Here is a 25,154-nt window from a genome sequence, read left to right as displayed (position 1 = left end):
TGGTTGTCTAATTAAAAAAAATAAAATAAAATTGGGAGAATTCAACCCTTATTGCTGCAATTACAGCTGCAGGTTTTTTGGGAGTATTTGTCTTACTTTCTCAAAGCTGAAATCTGTCATTGCTTAAATAATAAATAAATAATTATCTGTAATATTTTTTTTTTGGCCCAGATGTAGCAGCTTATCACCTGAACAGAATTTCCCTCATGGTAACGTATTTTCTGAATTTACTATGATGGTAATTTAAAGGCAGTTTACTGATAAATTACTTTGAATAAGAATCAAGTAAACGTTTTGCTTTGTGTGAACAGGAACGTTTCTCCTACCTCAGGGTGGAACGGATGACATGACTCTGGTTTTTTCCTGTCCTTCTGCAGCTTTAGTCTGTCACATTTTAGTGACTCGTTGTGTTCAAAGGAGTCAAGGAAAGAAATGACTGAACAGTTCATTAAAGCTCACATTTAAAGCTTCAAATAATTTATTAACTCTTATACAAATCATATAACCATTCCACAGTGCTTCAAGCAGCAGATCTATAAAGGATATACTTGATCTCAATGGGATCCATCGTTACAGGATCAATGTTGTTGCAGTCGCACTTGTTGTCAACTACAACCATGAACAGGTTGCTGCTGGGAATCTGCTGTATGACAAAAGAACTGCATCCAACACACAAACTAGAATTAAAATTGTTACAGTGAAAAGTTGAAATTATTTGAAGATTCAGTGACGAGCTTCTTGACGTGAGCCTCAATCGGTACCTGACACAACCATTGCAGTCAATGCTGCCCGTCGTCTCCTTAATGGTGCGTTCGGAGACGAAGGCCGGGTATTCTGTGTCGCAGGGCACCATCATGGTTTTACCATGAGGTCTCTGAGCTAAACAGGAAAACACATATTTAGGTCCACCACAAAGTTTGCACAAAAAGAAAGCAGGTGTTTCTTTCACACGCTGTGGCTCATCTTAACAACATTAAGATGACTGATCACCTTTGACTGAGAGGTCGACGTTCCACCAGCTGTACAGGTTGAATTCTAGCAGGAAACTAAGAAAACATCAGAAAATGTAAACATGCGTCCTTTGTGACAATTGTAAGAAGTAAAATGTTATATATTTAAAAGTTCTTACATTACAAGTTCTGTCAGGAGCCACTTAACCATTGAGAAAGGCTGAAAGAAAAAAGGAGGAAGAGAATATTTCATACTTGTCGCAGTTCTCACCTCTAACCATTGCATTACAACAGTGCACAAACAGTAATAACAGAACATAAAACAAGCTAAGACACAAACATCTCTGCTATTTCTGGATATTTTAACCATAGTGAATATTACTGCAACAGTCTGCAGAGTTCTGCTCTTCTTCTATTTACAGATTGGCGTTTCTCAAACACTCACATCTGATAAAGTGCGAGCGCTGTCGCTGCTCCCGGCGTACTCTCTGCAAAGGGCCTGGTAATCATACAGGTTGATTCTGCAACACAGCAGCACAGGTTGTAATGCACATAATTAAGATCTGCAGTGCAAACAGAGACAGAGATCAATTAGTGTGTGTGACCTCTTAAAGGAGCCCATTTGGAGAAGTTTGCTCATGACGGCGCCCTCCACCTCTCCAAAGAAAAGCCCTGTCTGAGAGAGGAGGACGGTTACTTACACTACTGGAAATATTACAGGAATAGCACTAACAAATAATATCCTAAATGGTACGTGTTTAATAATTATCTTTCTACTAACTTAGCATGTTCACTAAAATATTTTGCTGATTCTTCAGCTCAGGATCATTTAACTTGGGTGGGGAATGTGAAAGTTGCCATTTTTAAGCCCTTAAATAGATCTGTGATTGAATGTTAGTCGTTTTGCTGCAGCTCCCACTTGGCTTCTTATAACTTTCTTTCAATGGCTTTTTACTTGCTGCTCTTGCACAAAGTCCAGATCTTTGGTTGCAGGACTAAAAGTTTTCAACAGATTCTCCCACCTGAGCTGTGGACCTTTGCAGCTCATCCAGAGTTACTGTAAGCTGCATAGATGATTCTTTGATTCATGCTCAGTTTTTACCTGAAGTTTGGGTGGGAGGTAAGGTCTTAGGTTTGCATAAATCAGTAACATACTGATTTAGTCTCTGACAGTTTTCTGAACTCTGGATATTGATATAAAAGATGATCCTATAAACATCTCCATTATCTCTGCAGCATTGTTTGGTCTTCATGATGCTGTTTGTTCACTAATCCTGTCTAACAAACCTCTGAGGCCTTCACACAACATCTGGATTTACACCGAGATTAAATGACACACACCTGGACTCCGTCTTCCAATTAGCTGATTTTATTTGGGGATGTCAAATAAAAATGGTGCAAATTCTCAGATTTTACCTTAAATAAATAATTCCTCTTGTTCAAAGTTGTTTAATACATTGCGTTGTCTTATATTAAATCCCAAAGAAACAGATTGATGCTTACGGTTGTAACCTGGCAAAGTTTGAAAATATTCCAGTGAGAGATTTTTCAAAAATGAACATTTTGTTAAAACTACTTTGTATAACTAATTGAGCATACTGTACTGTTTAACAATAGGATCATTTGGGATGCATGTATGATTGAATTTAAATGTTTTTGTAAATTGCCTTGAGATTACATTTGTTGTGAATTGGTGATAATAAATAAACTGAATTCAGTTGAATCGAATAGTTAAATGGATAAAACATTTAATCCCTGAAGAACAGAGTAACCTTGCAGCCTAACACTCAAATTTGGATTTATCTCCCGGGAGTTTATTACAGATATATTTTTTAGATCTTGGGACTCCTGCAGCTGAATGTCTTTTATTACTTTTATTACACAGAAATCTGATTCTATAAAACATTCCAACAACGTCTTTTCGAACTTATCAGAAATCTCCAGAAAAGTTCAATAAATCTAACTCTGGTTAGGATTTTGTCATCTCAATTGTTCAGTAATTTGACTGTTAAAGTCTTAATGCAGAAATATGGACTCTACCTGAGATTGTTCCTCTGTAACAAGAATGAAGCCATTGTTGTCAATGAGGTAGCAGTTAATGTCCTGCAAGGACAGAAACAAGAAGGTTAAATTAAAAATAAACCTTCAAACAGGAATAAAACCAGTGATGTGGAAGATTTCTTACCTCACTATCACAGCTAATGATGCATTTTCCATCCAGAGCTGTGCACTGAGTAAAACATAATCAGAGTTTATTTTCACTCACGATTAGAAATGTAATTATTTCTAAGATATTGTGTCACAGAGGTTTCAGATTACCTGTCTGCAGGCAGTCCAGAACTTCCTCTGAAAATACTCGAGCTTCATTTGGATCCCCACTGCTGAAAACGGCATCAGATAATAAGCTCTGACTTGACAAAACAGAGCTGCAGATAAATGTGATGTGGACGACTATTACCAGCAACAATCGGAGACTTTCTGTCATCGAGGAGCTGAATTGCTGTGCTGGCCAACACCACACTCTCAGACGCTAGAAAAGAGCAGTGAAATTCATTCATGTTACCTTTTATGCTCACTAGGTGGCGCCCTTTACCTGGCAGCTGCCGGGTGACGGTGGAGTCCAGTCGGATCTTCCTCGGATCCAACTTTACTGTTCCTGAGATGAGTGTTGTGACTGAAGATTTCAGGTTATGCATTCAGTCATTTAAAACAGAATGGAGGATGTAAAAGTTCTGCACAGGAAGTCTGAGTCCTTCATGTCCCCCGAGCCGTGGACGGAACCAGGTCCATTAAAATGACTCACAGGTTATGAGGCGGATAAGATGAGCTGCACGTCTGGCTAGTAAATTTCACAGTCTAAATAAGGATCATCTATTAAAAGACTGATTTATTTTTTGCATCTCAGTGAGTGAGAACACAAGTGAAAAGTTGGTTTATTCAGTAATTCAAAGAGTAAAATTGATGCTTAATTTAGATTCATGCTGGGCTCTTTGGCGTGTTTTCCACATGCATGTGTGAGTTCTCTGCTGATGCCTCCTTCTCCCACAGCTCAAAAATAGGACTTTTCTGTTATAGGCTCTCTAAATTGGGGGTTAGTGTTTGTAAGTCATCAATCTTTGTCCAACGTGGACTGAACTGTCAACATGTCCAGGGTACAGCCTGCTTCTCCCAATGAACGCTGTCGATGAAACCCAGACCCCTCACCCTCAGCAACCCTGCATGGATGCACAGGTATCTGGATCAATGGATCCAGATTTATTGCAAACAATTGTGATTGTAGCTTGCAGTTGATAAAACAGTTAGCTGATAAAAACCAGCCTTTTGTTTTATGCTTTGCTTCTTACAGAGGACTGGACACATGGCTGATGACAAACAGCTGCTTGCTGGAGGCGTGGACTCTGCTGAAGTTTACCCAACTGCTAACGTTTGGTCGTGACGTTTGTAATGCGCCAGCTGAATTGTGAACAAAGCTCTGCTATGAAAATGACCAGAAATTGTGTTTGCTGTAAACAACAATCCCTCACTGTGAAGAGAGAAGTGACACACTGAATATCTGCCAGCATTAAAATGTCTGAAGCATTCCTCTTGCAAACAACACAGAATGAATGATGATTCCAAAAGCAGCGCAGAAGATCAAAGTTATTCTTCACAACTTCTCCTTCTGTTCACTGATTGGTCAGGGTGAAATTCATCTTGAGCAATCAAGCTCAATGGGAGAAATCCCAAACAGCAGTGAAGAGAGATGATAGTCGAGCAAAATTGCAAATGAAGACAATATCCAGGGTGATAAAACACAAATAAAGCTATGTTATAATAATAATAATAATAATAATAATAATAATAATAATAATAATAATAATAATTAATAAATCAATTTAGTGCAGGACTGAGGAGATCGGATTGTGGCTCTGCTGAGATTGCTTTAACTCTTGTCTGTGTCACCTGGTGCCAAGTTCTGGTAAAAAATGAAATCGGTTTCTCAACAAAGTTTTCCAACAGAGTTAAGGAAGACTTAAAAAGTGCAGTGGACCAAAACAAACACATCTCAGTACTGACTTTGGAGACTTCTCAGTGGAAGAGAAGCAGTTTGGAAATAGTTCATTTCCAAACTATTTGAAAATTTACTGTCACATGAAAAAAAAAAATGGTGGCATTCCAATCTGCTGAGATGCACCTGAAAATTCAGCAGCAAAATATAAAAAATCTAAAAAATAAAGTAGTAGGTGTAGTTTTCCAGGGACTCAGAGAGCTGACAGTTGACTTTTCCCACAGTGACTTGTGTAATCACAGCATCAGTGCAGAGTACCTCTGCTGAAGGGGATGGAGTAGACAAATGTGCCTGGGACCTGCTCCGCCGCTCTCCGGTACCACAAGGGGAAGTGATCAGCATTAAACACACCCTCCTCGTCCTCCGCTGTCAGGAAATTTCTGTGCAGCCACAGAGACACACGGAGAAAGAAACAGAGGTGAGAAGACGATGATTAGATTCACCACCTCGCTTCATGCTGTAAGTAATGATTAGAGAGACGCTGAGCTGCAGCACTCACTGAGCAGTCGGTACAAACAGGTTTGTTCTGGACAGGCCAGTCCGTGTGCCCAGGAATGCGATCTCCACTCCTTTGTCTGGGTTCCTGCAGGAGGGATGCAAAGCAGATGGCAACCAAATAAACGTCTTTGTTTCGACTATGCAACACACAGAGTGGCTTGCAAAGTTTTTTTTTTAAACCCTAAAATGTTTTTGGAACATTTTTTAAAATAAATTTGGAAAATAATCCTGACATAAAGGATCATAATTCACGCATGAAGGGGTTCAAATTGTTAAAAAACGAACACAAAGAGTCAGAGTCAGAAACAATTTGAAATCTGATCATGATAAATGAGCCGTTAATGAAATGGGAAACACAATAAGAATCAAAACTTGATGCATTCTGACTTGGGGGAGAAGTACAGGAAGTGTTTTCTAATGTTCTTACTCCGATTTGTTGAGAGCCAGACTGTTCCAGTAGCTCCTCAGTGGAGCCGTGACCACAGCGTCGAACAACACCTCCTGTATCAATTCTCTGTCACCTGAATGATGCAGCACAAGTTACTTTACAAACCACAGCAACCAGTTTAGGTGCAACTTTCTTACATTTGAGGTGTGGTCTGCGGCCAGTCATGAAGAGCTTTATGGCCTGAATCTGGGTCAGGTGGCGGTGCTCGTGCTTCTCCTCCGTGTTGCAGTAGGTCCTGTGTCCAGCCCAAACAAATCAGAACCCCAGTCCACATAATGCCAAATGATGTAACCTAAATAACGCATGAACGACCACCTATACAAGCCTTGCCTCACCATTCATCTGCCAGGGCGACATCTGGCTGTTCCAGATCACGGAGCCCTGAAAAACAACAGTCAGTAACGCTCCAGCAATGCCGCTCCGGCACTGACTGAGTTTACATGAGCAAAAGGTTTTCTGGTGACACAGAAATCTGAGTTCTGCGCCGTGTAAGCATATTGCCCGTCTCTGTTGACGTCACATTGATTAACGTACCTGCATCCATCGATACATTTCCTCTGAAGAAATACTTTCCGTGACCTCTTGAAAGAGCAACGCCGACACTGGAATCACAAACGCAAAGGAGTGTAAAATGTTAAGTTATTCCTTTAATGGACTGCAGACTTTACTTGAAAGTAGTCAGAGTGTATAAAGGTACAGAAATATATATTTTTTCTCAGCTTCTGGAATTAAATCAAAGTAACTTTTTCTGTTGTATGTCAGTTAGGATTCCCATAATTATCACAATTTAACAGCTTCTGGAAGGCCTCCCAAAATATTGGAGCCACTTCATGCATTTTACAAAAGACAGTCGTCTAAAACAACAAATCTCTCCATTTTTTTCTGACATTTAGCAAATACAAATAATTTTTTAAATCCCAATGGACCTAAAACTGAAAACGTTTAGTCAGAGATTTTGTCAGAAAGGTGAGAAAAAAATTACTTGTCTTTCTATGCAACAAAAGTCAATTTATTTCTGAATATATCTAACAAGATGTAACTATCAATTGGTCAAAGATCCTAATTGCAAAAAACAAAATCTGAATTTTTATTTCTAATTCATTAAATTGATCAAAACTAAGAATTCCTATAAACTATTATTTATAAATGCATCATCCAAAGGCATGTAAATTGTTACAGTTGTTAACGCAAAGATGCTTCAATGAGAAAACAGACAATTTATGTGTTATGTTCCTAATTTAAAATGGATTAGTTAGGTCAGAGCTGAAATAAAAGCTGTGAATCAGTATGGACCAGTTAAATCCTGATGTTTGATCCTTAGAGTGATTTAAAGGTTTTAAATCACCTGAATGGAGTTCCTTTGATGTCGGTGTAGTAATAGTCGTTGTGCATCTTGAGAACACGCCTCTGAAAACAAAGACAAACTGTTTGTTCATTCCTACAAGATTAAAGATGGCGACCGTCTTCTGATTTACGCCAAGCAGTCTTATCTGCAGCCTCACCCCTCGGTCCACGGTCCTCTTCACGTCCATGGAGAAAGTCCCCGTCCTCCTGTTTACCATGGCGTTACGCAGCTGAGCGATAACACAGGGCGAAGCTCGGTCAGTGATCTCGCATTTTGCCTGCTCAAGATGTCTGTGCAAATTTGCTGCGAAAACTGTGCTTGGAAGTAACCAGACTGTTCTCAGGATCATTTAGTCTGACGGAAACTCTCGATAAGATTGGGAGAAAAAAAATATTAAAAAGTAATGTTGCACATCCGAATAGATTTAGCCGGAATTGCATTTGGTTAGGAGAAAGTCAACTTTGCTCGTGTTGTAATGAGGTTTTGCACGTACGATGTCGTCCTTGTCTTCCCACTCCACCTCAGAGAGATCCACGCTGCTGTAATAAGGCTTCCTCCTCCTCTGCCCCTCCTGATACTGCACAAAGTAGAACAACAAGCACAGATTAACAATCTCATCTCTGCAATCCTGCTTCATTTTACCGACAAAGCTCACACACAGAAGCTAATCTATACCCAGAAATAATCTGCTCCATGTTTTCATGACACACATCACGGACGTGGAAAACATCAATTCGAAGCTTTTCGCTTGAGTCTGTCTTTTTGTCATGTAATGAATCCTCATCCTCATCCTTATTTATCAAGCACTGTTAAGGCGCTTTTGCGCTTTTGAGTAACTATTTAACAAATCATCTGTGAAATTAACACTGTCAGGTGAATTAAAATTAATTAATATGATTGATAGAAACTCCACGCTCAGACAAGAACACGTCAAGCTCTGCCACTGCCTCCGACTCACATGAAACGTCAACGACTACGACGACAGCCACAAAGAGACACAAAGACCCAGCACAGACTGACACACACAGTCGCACAGAGAGCTGTAGCACTAACACTGGCGTACACAGATCCACCAGCACAGCCAAAAGCTCCTTGAGGAACCAGAGGTCCCAGAGCGAGGGGCCGTGGTTTCTGCCAGCAAGTGTTAAGTTACCTCTGGGAAATCTCAGGCCAGCCAGCCTTATGAGTGGCCTTTATCCCTGCATGCATACATCAAAGGAAAAGGTGGGATTACAGACTATACAAGCTCATGTAGCCTCTCAGCCAGATATCACATTAGACTCTGTGTGCCCGTAAGGACATCTTTTGATGATGTGCACAAAACCAAAGGAAAATAGAGGGTAAAGTAAAGGAATGCTGCAAGACTGAGGCAGTCAAAAACGCAGAGAAGCTCAGTTACCAAAGGCCTGAGGTCCGGGTGCGTCAGGATGTAGCCATTATTTGTGATTGCGAAAGCATATCCATGGATCCCTAACTGCAGGGAGAAGAGGAGAGTCAGGCAGGGTTGAAGAAGACATAAAAACAGTGATCTAGCAGAGGAAAGCTGATTGTACCATATGTTTTGGGATGAGCTTCATCAGCTCCTGCAGAGGGATGTCTGTGCCAGCGACTCCCAGCAGAATACCCTGGTTCTTCTGCATGACAAGTTGCAACACACCATTAAGGAGCCGCCGCACAACAAAAACTGGGGAACATGCACTGCCAGAGCAACATGAAGGCAGACCTTCTACTGCTTTTGGTAACACTTTATTTCAAGGGGGTGAATAAGACATGACACTGTCATAAACATGACATAATACTTTACACTTTACATAACACATTACTGATATAAATTTGTTATAAAAGTATTACTGATTGCACTTTAAAAATTAGGTAACTTTATGTTATTAAAGGTAAAGTTTAAACAGTAATGATTTCTTGGTTAATGTCAAGTTGTCATAACAAAGACATTTTGAATAATGTCAACTTTGTATTAAAAGTGTCATAATTTACCGAATGACACTTTAAGACAACAGTCATAAATATTCATGAAGGCTTATTCATGTTCATGACAGGTGTTATGTCATGTTTATGACAGTGACAGTCTTATTCACCCCTTCAAATAAAGTGTTACCCTGCTTTCTCCAACGTGTCAATGATTAGGTTTTTATGAGTTTATAAAGGTATTTTTTTTAGTAGTAGTCAGATGGGGACCTCTTATTAGAGGCTCAGCAAAACCAAAAGCTTCAACATAATTTGCTTTTGTTCCGTCAATAAAAATGGGGACTGAAAGGATAAATAAATACATTAAAAGTGTAAAAAAAGTCCACCAACGTTATTGTTTATTAAGTACATAGACTAAAATTATTCTACACAGGCATGGGTCAGTTTAAACTTTTCTTCAGAGTGGACTTCTTTATTTCTTCTTTCCTGTCGTCCTGCGTCATTTGTGAGATGTTTTGCTGGAGCTTCACATTTAAGCAAAGAACAACAGAAAAAAATACTTTCTTGACACAATGATAACCGTCCCAATGTTCCTCGTCTTTACGAGTAAATATGAATCGTCTGAGTAAAACCTTTTTTAAGTAGAGAAATGCTGCGATTTGAGAACATCTCCTGTTGTTAAGTCAGGTTATCTGACCTCTGGTTTGAACCTCTGAGAAACATTTACTCACCGTTTCATTCTTTGTGCTGAACACTGGCATTGCTACCGTCGTCGTCAGAGCTGGACCTGATTTACCGCGAAGCTGAAGCATACAACAAGCAAAGGCTAATTAGCTAGTCATTTTAAACTGTAATAGAAAGGTTAGAGATTAAATTAAGTCATTTTTTAAATGTGCCTGTTCATGTAAGGGTAATTATTTATTCGGTCATTTAACAATGAAAAGCTGGTTTAACAGTGTTGCCTGACCTGTTCATCTTAAGCAAGCAATGAGCAATGAGCCAATCAGTTCAAATAAATGAATGAATAAAAGCAGATAAACACAAAGAATGTTGGAGCAACATATTTTTATACAAACATGTTAAAATTCAGAAAATGTCATTCACTGCAATATTGTAAGCTCAAATTTGAAAAACCAAACACTGGCTTTAAAACTAGACTTTCTTTGAGAATGAAACCAGCAATAAAAAAAACAACAAAAAATGTTAATTTATTTCTACCATCAAATCATTACACCTTCAAATCGTCAACCTTGATGAAGATTAAAATAATTAAGCAAATGTTCACAGTTGGAGGAGGTCTGTTGTGTCTCCCCCTGTGTGAGTCAAGACAAGTAGCTTCGTGTGTGTGTGTGTGTGTGTGTGCGTGCGCGCGTGTGTGTGTGTGTTCTGCAGACTGTATGTGCATAAACATGAAGCAAAACCTCTGCAAGCTGCTACAAGTTGACAAAATGAAGAATGGAGGGTCCTTAAACTCATCATTGCAGACAATGGTGGACAAATCCCAGCTGCTTAGTCTTCCTAAACTGTGTCCACACAAACACGCACACGGGTAAACCAATGGATGCCAAACAATCTGCACACCATCCCTCTCTTCCTCCCCTCCTCTTCCTCCTCTTGGTCTCTCCTCCAATGTCAGTTTTATTATGGGCTTTAGGAGATAAAGTGCAATGATCCACAGAATGATGAATGGTGTGTCTGAGGTTGAGATACAGGAGCACACACTCCAGAGGACAATCTCCCAACCATTTGTGTGTGTGTGAGTGTGTGTGTTTTCATGTGTGTTTTACTGGGTACATTGTCTCCTAACTGGAAGGAAGAACAATAAATGCCTCTGTGCTGAAAGCGCATCTCCACACTTTAAATTTTGTGGGAAATATTGAAGCAAGAAGAATATATTTAACCTCTAAAGTCATATTTGCTGAATCTGAGAGGAAAACATTGGTCTCCTCCATGTATCCATTTGTCAGTTTAGTTTTTTTAATAACAGAAATTTAAAATTGCCATTAAGATATTTTCCTCTATAGCATGAGAAAGCTGACGGAGGACAAAAGACACAAAGATTGAATTGTTAGTGAGTTAAAGTAAAGTACATATGTCTGTGCATTGAATGTGTGGATGCAGACGTAAAGGGAAGGGGGAATCCATGCAGATTAATGGAGCTCATAATTAGGAATCATTATAGAAGCATAATGAATAATGATGAGAGAACAGACCCACACATGGGCTCTCCTCACTGTACACCGCCTCAGAGTAGCATGCAGCCCAAGATAACATCACTGCAAAAGATGATCTAAAGCTTATCGGGAAAAATGTAAATCCGTGGATGTTTTTCATGCCTGCAGTGACACTAGATTACCAACGTAAATAGAGGATGTATCCTGACAACGCAGATGGGACTGCAGTTAATGCGGTGTGACATACTTACTGCACTGTCCGCGTACGCTTCAGTCCACACCGTGTCGTGTTCGTGATCGATGACCTTTGGACGGCTCATGACATGAAGATACCTCATCACGTTCTCCTGGACATCGGCTAACGTGGAGATCTGACTGAAATACCCTGAAATAAAACGGAAACTAAAGTAAAAAACAAAGCTTCATTTTGACGAGAGCAACTCCTCCTCTGATGCAGCTGTGCAAAATCTACTTAGACTGTCCAGGCTAAAATAAAAAATATATATTTCTGAGATTAACAGAAGAGAAGTTTTCTTATGATCAGTGGATTCAGCCGCTTCTTGGGAATTAGGTCCATATCATAGCATTAGTTCAAAGATTTTGTAAGACAACCCTAAAATTTTTTGCATGTGAATCATTTGCATATGAATTAAAACATACCAATATACCAGAAAACAAAGTGGAACTGCTCAACATCAGCATGGTCTTTAACACAACAGCCATAAGAGGAATGGCAGCCAAGGTTTACTGCATAAAACTGGATCCAAGATGCAAATGTTCCTCTAAAACAGGAAACATCAGGAGAGGCTGAGAATGACTGACTTCCTGATCCACACTGATAAACAGCTGATGGTTATAATAAACTAGAGATGGACCAAGCCAAATAAAAAACAAAACAAAAACAAAGATGTGCAGAACCCTCAGAGTCTGAAGTTGAAAACTGTGTGTGTAGAGTTTTTACATGCAGCCAATTTTGAGTTCACAAGAAACAGATGAAACAAAATTCTACCTTAATCAATCTAAGAATGACATTTTTTTAATTTGACAAATCCTAAACGGTGTGTTACGTGATTTTAATCACTGTGGAATAATTCAGTTCAGGGTTGATAGGTCTGTATTTTGCCATTTTCACATGAAATATATGAATAAGTATTTTTATGCGTATGCAAATAGAAGAAATGCTTCATTAATCTCACATGGTGTTGTGTGTGTAGAACAATGCAGTTAATCGGTTTCAGATTTTGAAACAAAGATGTTCAAATAGTTCAAGATTCCTGGAAATAATGCAGAAAAAGTCCAAATCAAAACTTTTGAGTAATTAACCAGCTGCTGTTTTCTCACATTTTCTTTTTTTAGCAGGAATCCTTTGCCCACTGACTGGACAGCGCCCTGGGTAGAGAGCTTTAATGGCTTCACCATAAACTGCCACTGCAGCAGAGAGCTGAATGGAAACGCAGTTTCCCTCAGATCTGTGGGGTCATTTTGCACGTCGTTGCTGTCCAGACCCCCATCACTGTAGCTGTTGCAGGTTCCCAGCGTTTCAGATCAGAGCAGCAGCTCCTGACAGTGTTTCACATCGGACGTGTGAGGTTATTTCACAGAGGGGGGTCCGTCAGAGGAGACGGGGGTTTGATGCTTGTCATTCTACAATTCCTCAGTGATCCGTTTTCCTGGCTGCGACTCTCCCATTCAGGGAGCACTCATCCGAAACGCTGACACGTGGCAGCCATCAGCGGAGAGCAGCCGAGAGGTAGACAGTGACAGGAAGAGGGATTAGAGCAGATTGAACTCTGACCCCGCCCCCCACTTCAAGTGACACTTCATTGCCTCTTGGCAGACGGTATCTGAGCCAGACCACGCAGACGCACACACACACACGCACACACACACACACACACTCGACAGATACAAAACGCCGAAGCGCTCCGCTTTCCACGTATCTTCAGGCTATCATATTCATGCAGACGAAGCAAACGGCACTTTAAAAGTGTTAATCAAAAAGTCTCCAACCTTTGTTGGCACAGGCCATCCATTTCAGGTTATCTGCAAACGCAGACTCTCGCCCAATCAGGTAGGGGAATATGCGCACCTGTGCAAAGAACGCAGACATGATAACACATCATAGATTACAAGATAGAAAACATACGGTCTTATTTCGCGATTTAGCTGCTTTTAAGAGTTTCTTTTTTTTCCCCCCAAGTCACTTTGTGTTTCTTGTCCTTTTGTTTTCAATCTCTGCTGCAGTCAAATCAATTAATTTTCCTTTTCGCCGGGGTCTTTGGGGTGAGGGCAGGAGCAACTGTCCCTTTGGAGAGCACTGTGCGACACGCTGCCAGGCCTGCACGGCTCATCGGCTCCAGATGCTTTGCTAAGCATAGAAAACACTGAATCGCTGCCATGCAGGAGCCCTGAGGGCGCGTGGACCAGGTGGGGGATGGGGTGCCAAACACTGCCAACACACATACGCTTGAAAGGCCTGAACAAAGGCCCCCGAGCTGTTGCTATTGTTGTTCTGTGATTTAATTTCAATTGCCTCTAGATTATACAAACATAACCAGACAAAGAACTTCAAAACCAGCGCCGAGTCCAGGGAGAGGGGCAGCAGCAGCTCTGCGGTGGAGCACAGAGCTCCTGATCCAGCACTTAATGCACGCCCTGCCCTTGAAAGTTGTTAATTTGCCATGTTTTATTCCTCGTGAGGGGAAAATGAGTTGTAAGGCATCAACACATTGGAAAGAAGAGGAAAAAAAAATCACACCGACATGGATTTTACATTACTGAGTTATAATGAAGTAAGAAATCAATTCCTCACTGCATCAGACAGGAGCTGGGACTGGCACAAAGCATTAAAACGTACATTTATTACTGATGCAAGAAAACCGCCGAACAAGCAGAAAGGTCAGAAAAAAAAAAACATGTGAGGAGAGGAGAGTTTCAAACGGGAAAAAAAAAAAAAAAACGAGGTCAGGACTTACTTTTCTGTCCGGCCAGTTGTACTTCTCAAAAACGTCGTCGTACATTTCCGTAGCTCCGTCCGTCACAAGCATGATGGCCTGGCTGCACACGCTGCCACGTCCAGTCTGATTAAACTACAGACGCAGGAAAAGACAAACAGAAAACAGACACATGTTTATTTCTGTTTAAGGACAGACATGTCTGTGACGTCTGCAGATGTCGGTCAGTAGGGGAGACTTTGTGTTTAAGTAATCCTGAGTAATGCGGCGCGTTTCATTCTGATGCCAGAAGATGTAGTGCAGTAATTAACTGGTTTATTGACCTGCAGTGACGCGAATATGGAGACAAAGGGATCCGCAGTGACACAATCACAGGACAAATCCTGCTGAGCTCATCTGCTCCTAAATCAGGTTTGACATCAGATTCAAATCCTTCATGCACATAAACAACAAGTAAACAAACAATACAAGGTCTGCACATTTACAGCTTAAATTAGCTGGTTATTTTCATGACAGTCGTCCATTACCTGTTTAACCTGGGCAAACAGTTCCACATAATGCTTGTCACATTGAAATGCTTCATTTCATCAGACAGATTTTGCTGTGAGATAAAAGTAAATAATGAATAAACTAATCAACATTTTGTTGGTTCAGATTCACTGAATACTTCCTGATCTGTAGCATCAGGGACTCATTTAAACAGATCTTGTCTGACAACATGCAGCATTCGTTTGCAGGTCTAGAGAAATTTAAGGACATAAGGAGAAATAATAGTTTTCGCATTTTTACGACTAAATAAGCCACGCAGTGTCTGATGCACACAACTTGTTGTTTTTTTCTTGTAAACTTTGTATCTTGATATCCGTTATAGTTCTGTGTATCTGGCAAATCTAATATAATGTAAATACATTGATTTCAGACTTTTTGTTGTGAATTCCCTGCAAACATCTTAACAACAAAAGCTGAAAGTTGTAACTTCAGACAAACCAGCAAAGCAACAGCCAGAAAACACACGACAAGCTGAGCAGATTGTACCTCTACGGTAAGTAAAGCTTTCAACATTTTAATGGCAGAAAGCATCAATTTCCCTCTGCAGAGAAATTAACCCATTAAAAGTGAAATCTACACTTTATAGAATCATCAAGTCCAGTTAAGGATAACTAAAGTAAACACACATTTGGCTCATATTGTGCTTTTTTCATGCTCTGGATGCGTCACAAATGAACCCTAGCAGTGTGACAGTGGATCATATTAAACATCCGAAGGAACTGAAGCAGCTCAGTAATTTGATTTACTCTGAGATTTGACATGATTAGATGTCTGAGATAAAGACGGATGAAAATGTAGGACCACTGACTGAATGACTCGTGCTGCTGAGGAGATAATTGGCCGACAACAAAGTGACAACAGCTGCTCAAATGAAGACGCTCCATGGTCTTTTGTCTGAGTATTTAGTTTGTAGTTCATTTGTCAACTCTAGATTAACAAGAATACACATGTAACTCTTTAAAATCAGCTTTCAACAAATTAAATTCTGAAAAGTGTGGCGGGCCTAAATAAAATCAAGCTCAAACAGCTGGAGTAAAGAACAATATCTATATATAAATAACTGCTAATGATGGGAAATTTCCTCTGATATGCAGTGTGACATTTCACATTTACACACTAATTTAAGGGATATGAATCCTGTCGCAGGTCATCATTTTTCCTGGTATTGATCAGATAATATTATTCAAATCTGATCATCCCAAAACAAGGCTTCCATTTTTTATTTGTTATCAAAAAACCACAACAGCCAAATGTGGTGGCAAAAGGGTTCCATCATGAACGGGAGACTTTTTGTTGATATCAGTTTGTAAAGAAAGTTTGTGTTGCTGTGATATTCCTACCAAACCACATAAATCCTGCTTCATTCAACACATTTTTGTTTGATCTAGTCTGCGATAAGCTCTTCAGAGTTGATGCAATGGGTATCAGTGCAGCTGTGAGTTTTAGCAGCACGCTACAGAGCAGCCGATTACCATATTCACTGCAGAGCTTTAATTAATCTGACAAACGCCGAGGTAAAAGCTGCGCTCCCTCAGCCCCGGCCACAGCTCGTCTGAAAACGGGGAGATAAACGAAATGCAGTCTGGCTCCTGGCTTTATCTCCTCCGTGTTCTAATCAGCTGCAATATTAATCATTGACATTAATTAGAGCCATTAATCACTCTTCAGAATAGATGTGTCCGTGTTTGCAGAGTGGAACGGAGCGTTTCAATGGGAGACGCACCTCCCAAATGCTTGAATATATTTCACTGGAATGTGTTGCTATTTATAATTCAGAAGTTGAATGCTTCCTGTCACTGGAAACAAATGCAAATGTCAAAGTTTTACCGCCGTTTTAGCCACGCGAGTCCTTTAATCAAAAAAGAAACTGAATCCATTTGTTGTAGTCACTCGGTCCTTTGTTTTTATGTCAAATTAGTGTGAATAATAATCCCACAAAATCAGTCAACAAAAAACAGATGCATCTGTTTGTCATGCGCTGGGTTTAAACAGGGCGGATAAATGTTTGAACAGCATCTGCATTAAAACTGAAGGTCAGAGGTTAATGCAGCGAAACTCACGTCATTCAGGATTGTGAAGGCCTCGGTCAGCGCTTCGCCCAGCAGCCCAATCCCTTTGGCAAACAGCTTATCCAGATGTTCACGGAAATGCTGACAGATAAAATCATTTTAAACATTATAATCCCATCAAACTTTCCCAACGGCAGGAGTTTGATCATTTAGGAACTCACGTCTTTATTGGTTGTGTCGGCTCGGACCAATGTACCATTCAGACAAGGCTCCACATAGTGGATCTCCTGGTTATACTGTGGATGAAGAAGAGCAAACGAGAACATACAGTCATACTCTGTCTTACAAAAGCATCCAACTGTTGCCAATTTTCTCCCATTAAATCCTCACGCTATAAACTACTTCACTTAGTTTTGAGGGGATAGTAATTTGACAGAGTGTAAAAAAAGTTAAGTGTGAGAATATCTTTGCAAAATCCTCCCCACCACCCCTCCCATAACAAACAAGTAGAGAAAAAGAGTATAAATAAGTAAACATACAGCAATTATGTTGAAGAAGTCATTGTCGCCCAGTGTGTCTAAAATGGAGGAAACCGTTTGTCTGGCGATGGTCAGCCTCAGACCCTTCATGCTCCCGCTGACATCCACCAGGATCACCACATCCTTCGGAGACGTGGCTGCCTGGATGTACCTGCAGCATAAAGTTAAATTAAATACTTCAACATCAGAGCAATGAGAGAACAAGTCAAATCTACATTATTTCTCCTCCATTCAGGTGAACATTTCAACACATGAACACTTACCACTTCCGATTTCTGCAGTCGAAGCTGATTGACTGGTCTGGATTCCACTTTACTCCTGGGGGATAAATTATGGATTCAATTTACAGGAATTTAGAAAAGAATAGGTGGATATTGTTTTACAATGAAGAAAATATAGGCTAAGAATAATGTGTTAATTATGAAGCAGGGCTGTGAGATCAGAGAACAATCTCTTTAAGGTTTAACAATCGGTCAAATTACATGACGAGGCTTAAACTTTAAATCATAAAGTGTTTGTATTTGCTAAACACCTACAAAAATACGAGCATAACAATAATTATTCTGTGTTCACTTTAAAGCAAACAGCTTGCATAACAGATTGGTAAATGTGTTATTTCTTTATATTCCAGGGAGATCAGAAGAGACCAACACTGATATCAGTCAGATCCAAATTCAGCAGCATAATTCTGATCTGTCCATGTCCACTTCTGGTCTTTTATGTTGCTTATTAAAATTTTACCTGTATGAATAGAAATGTTGATTGAACTTATTGTCTTCACCTGCATGAAACTGATTACTAATCTTGAGAAATTGTGGCCCAATAAACTTTTTTTTTTAAAGCAAGATGACAGCTAGATAATTTTAATGCTTGGGGGAAAAAAATGCATGGAAACCAAAGACTTTTTTTCTTTGATTCATTGTTATTTATACGATGTACATGTCTAATGTTGCCTAAATCTTTTTCTCTGGAATCACATCAGCACCTTTTCTGGATTAGGGAACAGAGGGCTGTTCCCTCAGTGGCTGTAGACCAACACTGGCAAATTCTGATTAATGGCATTCTGTTTAAATGCATCCTCTCTGATGGTCTGTAAAATTACAACATTAGCCAAATTACCCCTTTAGAAAGCCTAAATCATTTGTTCTGATCAGTTTTTTTCCTCTTTACTGCAGTGACAGCTCCCATGAGACAAAGATTTCTTTTCTTTCTCTTTCTCAATCCCACACAGACACAAAAAGCTAATCTTTATAAGGATTATGCACAGAGCTCATTCTGGACAAAAGGGTTTCTTAATCAGTAACCCCAGAGTTTTAAAGTCAAACTAGAAACCAAACAAGAGTTTCTCTCTTAGGTTCAGACTTCTGTTCAAGATTTATTATCATAATATTGAAACATGATCTTTGCATTTACACAATTGATAAGAAGCCTTTTAGTTCAGAAAAAGTTCACTTTACACCTCTGAGGATTTGACAAAAGTATCCCCAGGAATATTTTTTCTTAATTTATAATCTTAACTTCTTGATAAAAAGATTTAATAAAACATTTTTTTAAAGAAAGGAAAGATGCACAATTTGAAAGTGTTCTTATAAGATTGACTTTTGTAGCAATTGTAACAGAAATTGGTGCAGAACCACAGCCTGAACTTGAATGAGAAGAGCAGCAGTGGCGCCTCTCACCCGGGTACTGCCTGAAGAAACCTTTGGCGCTCCCAAAGTACTGCCAGATGAGCGTTGGATCTCTTTCAAAGTTTTCTACAAACACCTTGTTCAAGGCCTCCGACCAATAAACCCCATTCATGATATCTGGATCTGGAAACGACAGAGGCAAAGAAACGGACAAGTGAATTAAACGGCGATAACGGCAGCCATCTTGGTCGCCATTAGCGCCTGCATGATTGACCTTTGTCCCTTATTGACTCCCTCTGAAGCCAACACAATGGCTGCATCTGAATCATCCCCTCCCCTCCTGCTGCTGGACGAGCCTCTCTTTGTGCGGGGAGCGGAGAGTTATTGGGAGTCTATTTGAGCCAAACAAAAGCCACCCAGGCGATGTGACAACAAGAAGCAGCCGAGCAGCTATCAGTATGAACAACATCTTTACAGAAGGCTCTGCCTTTTATGTCTGGGCTGTTATCGATCGCCCGACTTCACTTCCCGCAGCTTGTGACACTGATACAGCTCCGGCTACCATTCCTCACTTTCATCACTCACTTATCTCTCCTCCCTCTTCATCAGCCTCCTGCGTTGTAGGTAAATAACTCTCAGTCCTGTATTTGAGGCAACGTTCCAGGAGTCCTCACCTTTATTGTACATGTTGGTGGGCACCTGCACCACACTGAGGCTCAGGTTGACCGAAAGGTTGTTGAAATGGTCATTGGGCTCCAGGATGAACTCGCCTCCCAGCTCCACGGGTTTCTCGTCTTCGCCCACCTCGTTGATCAGCACAGCATTGAAGTACTCGAACTAAAATGAAAAAAAAAAAAGGGAATGTTCTGACTGATAAAACCTGTTAAACTTTTAAAATAGCTGTCTTTGCAGGCAGTTCCTAAAATTAAACATCTTTTCACATCGTTCAGTCCCTCCAGGATTTTGTGATTTTTTTTTTGGAGGGGGGCAGTAAAAGGAATCATGTTGGTTCGATTTACCAACAAAAATGTTGATATGATTTGCCAACATTTTTGTAGTTTTGACCACCAGAATTATTTCCCCCCTTTGGCAGGTCACAGTTTAGATATTGTTTAGATATCAACTAAAGTTAATGTCTTATACTTCCGCTCTGCTCCTGATATGAAGACTTATTGGCCAACAGTTTGAACACCTGCTGCATTTATTTGGAGAAGACTTCAAGAGTCTTCCTCAGTCTTGGAGCAGAGGTTGGTGCTGCCGGCGAGTTCAAACTTCTTTTGGGACTTTTCTGTGTGCAGCTTCCATGACTGAGTTTCCTCTGTGAGTTCACCACCACTATCTAGAAACACGCATGTTTGGCAAACTGGAGTTTCCAAATCACCCTGAGATATTAGTGCATGGCCAGTTGCTTGACTCTTATCTCCGCGTTGTCTTTGTGATGGATTGGCGACCTGTCCGTGGCGTAGCGATCCGTTGAGAGCTGGAGAAAGGCACCAGCAATGTCAAGACCCTGAACCAGAAAACCATAGAAAATGGATGGATCTTCATTCTCACACCTCTGAGCTGACTGACCTTTCCTATTTATCTTTGTCCCAATTTGAATAAATGCAGAAAAAAAGCCTGAATAACAAACTTGAGACATTACCACCTGCAGTAAATCATTGCAAGACTGTGTCGGAATCACGAATGTCAGAATCGTCCAGACAAAAACACATCTTAGACTCTGAAAGCTGTAAGAAAAATAATTACTGGACAGATGCTTTTGTCAGATGAGCATTTTTGAGAGGCAGAACAAACAAAATGTTACTTAACACTGCTGGTCAAGCATAGTGCAGGTGTATTATGGTCTCAGGGAATTTTTATAGGAGGAAATTGCCACTGTGGGTTGATGAGGGAGAGCCATCACAAAGTTATGGACTGTCACAGAGAACCCTGTAGACAGCACTTTATTTTACTGGGAATGATTTTATCCAACAGCAAGATAATCCAAAACCTGACGCAAACCTTCAAAATGTCTCAAAAGGAGACAGCAGTCATCCAGAAATCTGAATGGTATGAAGAGAGACAACATAAAGGTAAACCATCCTGCAAGAAATGCTCCAGGAATTTTTTTTTCAAAACTGACTAAGATTTGCATTTTCAAATATGTTGAAACTGCATCTTATATGCTTATACTTATACTGTGTTAGTCATTTAATATTGAAAGAAAATGCATGGTTGTGATATAAGAAATTGTGGAAATTAATCAAAACGTTGAAGGTATGAATACTTTCGCAAGGCATACTGTGTAAGATGGAAGTTTGCAAACTGTTGTTCACGTTGGCCCTGAGGGACTCCGCTTTCTGAGCTGGATTATGTGAGGCAGTTCAGTCCAACAAAGGTATAAAATCAATATTTGTGCTCTCAGCTAAGCAAATTTAAATCACCAAAATAATAACGTCCGGTAACAAAACGTCCAAAAACAATGCAGTTCTCTCACTAAATGAGTTAGGAGCAAATTGCTCGAAAGCATTTTCACACATGGAGGATTTGTCAGTAAGAAACGTTAAGAAATACCTGCATCAGCCTTAGTAATTATCAAAAAGTTATGCAAAGATTATTCATCTGTAATTGAATCTAAGGATGCACTGAATGTGCTGCAGGAGGACTTTGTGTAAAGTGGAAAAAAAGTCTGTGCTTACAGTTTGCATGACCTGTCCTTCGCTGCCTGCTGCTGCAGTGAAAGAATAACTCATCCTGTCTGAGCGGCCTCTCCGTGGCCTCTGTTGTACGCACCGAGAAGGAAGGAGGGAGATGGGAGATATGCGGAGGAAGGAAGGGAGGGAGAGAGAGAGGGCTGATGGACTCCACGGCATCACTCTCGGGGGAGACTGAGCGGGCATCACCATCAAGCAGCCTCTGACAGCTCATACCACGCCTGAGCAGCTCTCTGACGAGCTGCGGCAGAGCTCAGGAAGGGGGAGGAGGAGGAGGAGCCTCCGAGGGGTGTGGGGTGGGGGAAGTGCACACTCAGCAGAAATTCAGTTCTGTAGAGAGGCGCGTTAACCACCAGGGTTATTACTGTAGAGCAGGCCGTGGGACACTGCAGTTCTCCGAGACGGCCCACTGACTCTTACAGCGCTGCAGTTAGCTGGAGGCCGTGCTGCAGAGATGTGGCCTCCATTACAGACTGCAGGGGCCCCACTGTACAACCAGGCTTATGGGGACAAGGGAGGACATTCACAGAGCTATGTGTGCAACACGCAGTGGCGCAAAAAGTGGGTATGCAGGGTATGCAACACGAGCAACTCTTAAGTTTGGAATGGTGATTTATGACCAGAACACGACGAACATCTCCATAACTTTATCTATGATCTGGACTTCCTGATGGTGTTTGTCCACTAATGTTCTCTAAGAATCCATGGAGCAGCTGTATTTATGTTTAGGTTAAGTTACACACAGATGGACACTATTTACTAACTTGGTAACTTCTAGGAGTTTTATTTCAAGAGAATCAGAGAAAATGTCTGAATACGACTATTGGACTTTTCAGATTTTGTATTTTTTTGGGGGGTAAAAATGAAACTATACAAATAAATACCTGCAAGTTTGTGGCTGCAACACAAAATGCGAAAAACTGAATATTATTGATGTGCGCTTTATAAAGCAAAGTGGAATAAAGTCGCATCATCATCAAAGAAACTATTTAAGGTATTCTATGCTTTCTTATTTTTGTTTATTTATTTTTACATTTCGCAAAAACCACATAACTTAAACTGAAATGAGAGCACGAGCTTATATTTCAAAAAACAATTGTTCCAATTTAATCTACGGTGAATAAGAATGAGCCAGAGCTGCACCGTCAGGCCTGATGTGAGCAGTCTGCCCGCTGCACCGCAGGCTGGACTCGGGTCAGACGTGACGGGAAGCAGCTGAGATAAGAGCTTATCTCGCTGCGGTCGGTGAAATGACGCGTGAAAAATGTGTTGTGTCAGAAGAGGCGGCGGTTCACTAAATGATGCCAGAGGGAGCGACATCAGATCATCACTACCACAGGTGGATATTGCATTTCCTCATTATTTTTATATGGCGATTCAGATGAAATGACATGTAAAAAGCCTGTGTTGCAGCTTACAGTGACAAGACGCATTTGCTTTGATAGAAATGAAGATAAAGTTATGTAAATCTGTTTTTTTTAAATATATATATATATATATATATATATATATATATATATATATATATATATATATATATATATATCCCTTATTGTAAATAATTTGGTTTATATATTTTTGACATTACTGCGTTTAAGGAAGCTAATTCAGACTTGGAGGTATTGGAGGAAACAATGCAACCTTTGGGTTTTATATTTTTAAAAGCATCATAAAAGCGTTGGGCATATTTAAAGTATTTAAAAAACACAGACTGCATTCTTATTTGAATTTCCAATCTTCCCATCTGGTTCTGCGGGTATAAACATCAGTGGAAACAAGCGGGGGGAACAAGAGCGCTGAACGTATTCATACGATGTAAATGCTTCTATTAAACGCAAACTGATGCCGTTATTTCTGTGTTTTGTTGCTCCAGCGCGCTTTCCAATCTAGAGCCACGGAGCTGAAACAATGCGTCGCGCAGAAAGAGAGAGAGAGAGAAAAAGAGTTTCATTTATCTTTGTCCGCGGTGCAGTGAGAGAGACAAGCGAGGGAGAGAAGAGAGAGAGAGAGAGGAGAGAGAGAGAGAGAGAGAGAGAGAGAGAGAGGAGAGAGGAGAGAGAGAGAGAGAGAGAGAGAGAGAGAGAGAGAGAGAGCGCAGAAATGCTGCATTTCCACTGCAGAGACGGAGGAGGCTCAGACACAGCGCCCTGCAAACCCGCAATGAGAACCGCTGAGCAAAGTCCCGAACAGGTGCGGCACTAAACTGAACAATAATATCTCAAAAACAATTCCGGTTCTCAGTCGTTCTTTGTCCGTTTTTGAATGTGGCGAAATAATAACGCTATACATGTCCAGTAGGCCCGTTTTTGTTTTTGTTTTTGTTTTTTCCATAAAATGTGAGCAACGTGGCATCCCACCTTGAACCCAACAGTGTTAGTGCCGCACTCAGAAAAAAGTATTATCCTTTAAACACATTTTCATTGATATTTAGCATTTTAATACGGCCAAGCAAAAAATCCTACGGCAAATGGTAGACGGCCTGTACTTGTGTAGCGCTTTATCAAGTCTTGAAGACCCCAAAGAGCCTCACTACATTCAGTCATTCACCCACTGACGTTCACACGCTAAATGTGTGCGTGCTTTTTTTTTTAATTGATGTGGCATTAAGCAAGGACCCAATTGTGTCAGCGGTTTGCAAAAAATGTTTTTAAAAAAGAAACCGTCTGTTCCGCCCTGAACATCTTCTGATAATCAGTTAATAAAATAGAAACTTAATACCCAAAAAGGATCAGAACTGTGATAAAACGTCAACTGTACAACTTACAGACTAACCAGATGCCAACTTGACCTGAAGTTGGCATCTGATCTGAGTTTCCTAATAAGCGCTAAATTAAAAGGCCTGTTTTTGTGTTTTTAAGGAATCCGGAGCGCATCAATTAGTTCAAGATCTAAAATAGTGATTAAACTTGAACTAAATTATGTCACAATGGTTCCTGAAAATACAGTTTGAGATTTACGAAATCTTTATGTGGCCCCTTGTTGTTTTCTTCAAGATAACGCTGGACAGATAGCTGGAGCGTCCAAGCACACATGTTGTGTTGCAACATATAGTTTCAAACCAAACACAAATTGTTTTCTTCAAAAAATACATTGAAATAATAATAATAAAAACACTTTAGTTCGTATTTTTTTAAAAAATAGCATACGTTTCTCCAAACTTTCCCCGTGACGTGTTAATCTGGGAGGACATCCTTTGGTAACGCGCGCAACTTATACAATGTTTTTTTTTCTGATTACAGCAGAAAACATTGTAGCTGTATCAGAGTTTAATGCATAGACGTGTTGTTGCTTGGTGAAATGAGTCAGCTCAGCGTGTCCCATAGCCTTGGATCTGTGTGACATTGTTCATCCGAGGACCGCCATGTATCAACCCGCTGACAGGACATCAGAGCA

At 40.3% G+C, this 25,154-nt stretch overlaps 1 protein-coding gene across 1 annotated transcript in view; it reads right to left on the bottom strand.

The window, feature by feature from the left end:
• Window positions 1-25,154, bottom strand: part of LOC103465124 (voltage-dependent calcium channel subunit alpha-2/delta-3-like) — a 35,448-nt gene that overhangs the window by 1,011 nt on the left and 9,283 nt on the right. The window contains exons 6-37 of the mRNA XM_008409722.3: window positions 19,740-19,902; window positions 19,117-19,248; window positions 17,701-17,755; window positions 17,438-17,588; window positions 17,120-17,194; window positions 16,950-17,039; window positions 14,362-14,475; window positions 13,397-13,475; window positions 11,638-11,771; window positions 9,944-10,015; window positions 8,843-8,923; window positions 8,689-8,763; window positions 7,783-7,866; window positions 7,447-7,518; window positions 7,290-7,351; window positions 6,479-6,546; window positions 6,280-6,325; window positions 6,082-6,179; window positions 5,924-6,017; window positions 5,498-5,581; window positions 5,257-5,378; window positions 3,409-3,480; window positions 3,270-3,331; window positions 3,136-3,180; window positions 2,991-3,053; window positions 1,556-1,626; window positions 1,396-1,471; window positions 1,130-1,170; window positions 991-1,046; window positions 762-879; window positions 547-659; window positions 327-409 (exon numbers count right to left, since the gene is read on the bottom strand). Coding sequence (XP_008407944.1) covers window positions 327-409; window positions 547-659; window positions 762-879; window positions 991-1,046; window positions 1,130-1,170; window positions 1,396-1,471; window positions 1,556-1,626; window positions 2,991-3,053; window positions 3,136-3,180; window positions 3,270-3,331; window positions 3,409-3,480; window positions 5,257-5,378; window positions 5,498-5,581; window positions 5,924-6,017; window positions 6,082-6,179; window positions 6,280-6,325; window positions 6,479-6,546; window positions 7,290-7,351; window positions 7,447-7,518; window positions 7,783-7,866; window positions 8,689-8,763; window positions 8,843-8,923; window positions 9,944-10,015; window positions 11,638-11,771; window positions 13,397-13,475; window positions 14,362-14,475; window positions 16,950-17,039; window positions 17,120-17,194; window positions 17,438-17,588; window positions 17,701-17,755; window positions 19,117-19,248; window positions 19,740-19,902 — 2,751 coding nt within the window. The remainder of the gene's footprint in view (window positions 1-326; window positions 410-546; window positions 660-761; window positions 880-990; window positions 1,047-1,129; window positions 1,171-1,395; window positions 1,472-1,555; window positions 1,627-2,990; window positions 3,054-3,135; window positions 3,181-3,269; window positions 3,332-3,408; window positions 3,481-5,256; window positions 5,379-5,497; window positions 5,582-5,923; window positions 6,018-6,081; window positions 6,180-6,279; window positions 6,326-6,478; window positions 6,547-7,289; window positions 7,352-7,446; window positions 7,519-7,782; window positions 7,867-8,688; window positions 8,764-8,842; window positions 8,924-9,943; window positions 10,016-11,637; window positions 11,772-13,396; window positions 13,476-14,361; window positions 14,476-16,949; window positions 17,040-17,119; window positions 17,195-17,437; window positions 17,589-17,700; window positions 17,756-19,116; window positions 19,249-19,739; window positions 19,903-25,154) is intronic.

The sequence above is a fragment of the Poecilia reticulata genome, chromosome 5 (assembly GCF_904066995.2).
Source record: "Poecilia reticulata chromosome 5, P_reticulata-male-v2, whole genome shotgun sequence".
Taxonomy (NCBI): Eukaryota; Metazoa; Chordata; class Actinopteri; order Cyprinodontiformes; family Poeciliidae; genus Poecilia; species Poecilia reticulata.
This window is presented reverse-complemented; position numbering and strand designations above follow the sequence as displayed.